The sequence below is a fragment of the Thamnophis sirtalis genome, unplaced genomic scaffold (genome assembly GCF_051295495.1).
Source record: "Thamnophis sirtalis isolate CommonGarterSnake01/CBP01778 unplaced genomic scaffold, rThaSir2_p1.2 scaffold_4, whole genome shotgun sequence".
In the NCBI taxonomy this organism is placed as follows: domain Eukaryota; kingdom Metazoa; phylum Chordata; class Lepidosauria; order Squamata; family Natricidae; genus Thamnophis; species Thamnophis sirtalis.
The window spans coordinates 110873369-110877543 of record NW_028261384.1 but is presented as its reverse complement, the minus strand read 5'-3'; the positions used below and the strand labels follow the sequence as shown (position 1 = coordinate 110877543).

The window sequence follows — 4175 nt, the reverse complement described above, 5'->3', positions numbered from 1 at the left end:
TTTTCTTATTGATTTTTTTGATTATACTGTGTTATTTAGTCTATTATAGATATTTTATAGGTCTCCATGAGATTACATTACACCACATTCTTTGAGCCATCATTTAGGTCTATATTTTCAGTGTACCCAAGTAGTAAAATGGATTCTAGAAAGCGGTGTGGCAAGGAATACAACAATGAGCTATCATCTTGCTTGTTTGCGCTCTCAATGCCAATTCCATCAGGTTCTATGGTGTTATTGAAATCTATTATGTTTTTATGGGTTAGGGTTATCTGTTTTATCTCTCATAGTTTGGACTTCTGGAATCAATGAAGTCCCAAATCTGTTAACATCAGTCTGAGATATTTTTGTGTTATTCAATAACTCATACTGGAGCATTTGGAATAGTTAAAGTTATTAATAGCTAATTATCTTAATAAGCATACAAAAGTCAGTTTTATTTTGGTCTGCAGGATTCTTGAGTAAAAAAAATGCAGATTCTCTTAAATTGCAGATAGCTGTTTCACTATATGAAAATTGGACGAATTGTGGAAAAAATAGCATCAGCAAAGTAATTTCAAATGTTTTAGGATATGAATAAAAGAAATACTTTTAATATTTCTAAGTGTTTTTTTATTTTTGAAAATTAAACTATAATTGTTGAAAATCTTGTACCACATTGTTGAAAGAAGTACTGAGATGTCAGAGTTCATAGTTGTAATAGTCTGTGTCTCATATTGTGGCCAAACTCTCTTGAGGGAATAGAGGTTTGTATTTGATAGGAGACTGGTTTTTCAAATTGAGCTATGACTTTCCTTCTCTTGACAAAAGGAATAATTAATTCATTTTGCCCATACTATCTGATTTCTTTTAAAAAATATTTTCCAATATGTTTATTATGTATAATACCAGCTAGTTAAAATCAAGATTAGAGTTATGTTGTAGATAAAAAAAAAATGTTCTGTTTAAGGATATATCATTAAATGCATGTTCAAGAATCTAGCATTTATGTATTAAATTTAGAGTTTACTATTTGCTTTTTCCCCCAAATAGATGCTAAGAGAACTGAGAAAAATAGAACTATCTGTCTGTCACATAAAAGAGAGAGAGAGAGAGAGAGAGAGAGAGAGAGAGAGAGAGAGAGAGAGAGAGAGAGAGAGAGAGAGAGAGAGAGAGAGAGAGAGAGAGAGAGAGAGAGAGAGAACACACGAAGACATTGTATCAGAGGGCAATTTCTACGTCAAGATTACCAAATAAAAGTGAGAACAATTTATTGTTATATTTATTTGTCAGATTTACATTTTTTTCTTCTAGAAGCACATAGCACCATACATAACACATTCTACAATTTTCAATATAATCACCATCTTGTACAAATGGTGAGAGATTTTGACTAATCCAAATAGTCCAAGTACACCTCCAGGGCTGAAAGTAGACTTCAACACAATTTTCCTAATCTTAGGCAATCCTTTTGATCAAGACATGAAATTATCAAACTGGAAATATGGAAAATGGAAAATATGAGGTTGGTGGTTAGTTATTTAGTACAGGTAGATTACAAATAGATAGAAATGAATAAGAAAGTACACTAATACTTTAATATACACATGCTAAGTTTATTTTTTCCATGATTTTTCCTCTTCATTCTGTTCAGATACCTTTTTCATTTACTGTTCTAAACACATATCAAAATGCCATTTCCCTAATTTTATGTAACTGCATCTCCCTTCTCTGTTTCTTTGCAGTTATTCCTGCATCTTTATCCTAAATGAAATATGAGGAATCAAACTATTTCTTACTTTTTGCTGCAGGAATTCTCAAAAAATCACCATATACAGCTTTTACAATTTTTCTTGTTCTTTACATTGTATCTGGCAACTGTAGCAACAAATCTTCTCATTATCTCTGCAATAGCTTTTGATCATCAACTGCACAGTCCCATGTACTTCTTTCTTATGAATTTGGCTCTGCAGGACCTGGGCATTGTTTCAGTCACTGTCCCCAAATCCATGATAAATTTTCTGATGGACAACAGATGCATCTCTTACTTTGGTTGTGTTGCTCAAATATTTCTCTTAATATTTTTTATAGCGTCTGATTTATTTATTCTCACAGTCATGGCATATGATCGGTATGTTGCTATTTGCAATCCACTGCACTATGAGATGGTGATGAATTTGAAAGCTTGCACCAGAATGATACTTCTAGTGTGGATTATAAGTCTTCTTTATGGAATAATGCATAGCAGTGGAACCTTTTCAACGCTTTTTTGTTCTAATGTTGTCAACCAATTTTTCTGTGAAATTCCACAATTACTAAAACTATCCTGTTTTGGTTTCAATATATTTGAACTTGGAATTATAATGGCCAGTATCATTATTGGAATAGGTTGTTTTACTTTCATTATTATATCTTATGCTATGATCTTCAAGGCAGTGTTAAGAATCCCTTCTGAACAAGGTAGGCAAAAAACCTTATCCACTTGTCTTCCCCATCTTATTGTAGTATCTATGTTAGTATTAAGTGCAGGCATTGCTTACGTGAAACCTCCCTCTAACACTCCAACTTACTTAGATTTGGGGTTGACTGTTCTGTATTCACTTCTTCCACCTCTCTTCAATCCAATCATTTATAGCATGAGAAATAAGAATATCAAATATGCCTTGTCTAAACTATGGAAATTCTGAAAAAAATAACATTGTTTCTAATCTGGTTATCCCAATTTTGCATTTTCCTGGCTATTCTTTGAATACAGGACTAAGTTAAAAAGGGAGACATGCAGTAATTGGGATGCAGGGACATCCAACCTTTTAATCCAAAAGAATTGTAGAACTCAAGAAGTTTCTCAGCAAACATTCTTCTTTACTCTAAAGATGCTAAATGTGGGTGATTGGCAGCTTCTGTGTTGCCTTATAATTGTCCTCAAACTATGTCCCAGAGGCTGCATGTGGCCCTCTGAAGCCATTAATCCGGCCCACACAGGACCGCAAGGCGGCCTTGCCCACATTGCCCCATACACTCTCCATCCGAGTGCAGGAATTATCTTTATGAGCCCCAATTTTTTCCTGCATAAATGTTTTGGAAGTGGGGGAGGTGAAGAGCGGTGCACAGATGCCCCAGGAAGCAAAAACAATGGGTGATAATGGTCCATTTTTGAAAGAAAATAAAAAAATCCCTGTTTTTGGCCTACAGAATGAAAAACAGGGCACAAGATACCCCAGAAGGCCAAAATGTGGCAAAAACAGCTGGTTTTCCATCTCCCCTGCCTCTGAAAGATAGATAATGATAGGTACACAAAGAAAGACAGAGACAGAGGGGAGAGATAGAGAAAGAGAGAGAGGGGAGAGAGAGAGATAGAGATATGGAGATAGAGAGATAGAGATAGTGATTTAGATAGATAGATGATAGATAGATAGATAGATAGATAGATAGATAGATAGATAGATAGATAGATAGATGATAGATAGATAGATAGATAGATAGATAGATAGATAGATAGATAGATAGATAGATTGAGATATAGATATAGATATAGATATAGATATTGAGAGAGAGAGAAAGAGAGAGAGAAAGAGAAAGAGAGAGAAAAAAAATGAGAGAGACATTACTCAAGCTCATTGGAGCCATGGAGATACACCGAGCCATGTCCACCCAGCTGATCCAGCCCCCTATTAGTCTGAGGGACCATGAATTGGCTCCATTTTAAAAGTTTGCGGACCCCTGCCATAGAATAACCACTCTTGATTTTTGGTGGTGAGTAGAAGGATGCAATAGTATTATGGAAAACAAGTTTAATTCTTTAAACTTGTTTAAGTGAAAGTTGTTAATTTAAACAACTTTCACTTAAACAAGTTTAAAGAATTAAACTTGTTTTCCACAATACTATTGCATCCTTCTACTCACTATTTTTCTCTGTGCTTTCTGTAGAAAATAATTTTCCTACAGTGCGTTCACACAATATGATTAGTTAAAGCTACAAGTTTTCCAAGAGTTCATAGGACTTTATGCTGTTCTCTCCTTAAATGTTCACACACTTTGACATTTTGTTCCTTTAAGTCAATCTTATTAACTCCTTATATCCACCTGGAAAAACCACTGCATTTTTCTTGATAAGGTTTTTCAGAAGGGATTTTTCTTTGCCCCATTCCTAGGACTGAGAAAGTGAGTGACTGATCCAAAGTCAACCATCTGGTTTC

General features: G+C 34.4%; 1 protein-coding gene across 1 annotated transcript; it reads left to right on the top strand.

Annotated features, from left to right (window-relative positions):
• The first annotated feature begins 1754 nt into the window (after positions 1-1754).
• On the top strand, positions 1755-2666 carry LOC148046190 (olfactory receptor 14A16-like). Its single transcript, XM_087711930.1, has one exon. The coding sequence runs from the start codon at positions 1755-1757 to the stop codon at positions 2664-2666; it is 912 nt and encodes a 303-aa protein (XP_087568056.1).
• The last annotated feature ends 1509 nt before the right edge of the window (positions 2667-4175 follow it).

Bases quoted from the DNA above. Each gene is read 5' to 3' on its own strand.
- LOC148046190 (XM_087711930.1), top strand. From the start codon at position 1,755: ATGAGGAATCAAACTATTTCTTACTTTTTGCTGCAGGAATTCTCAAAA.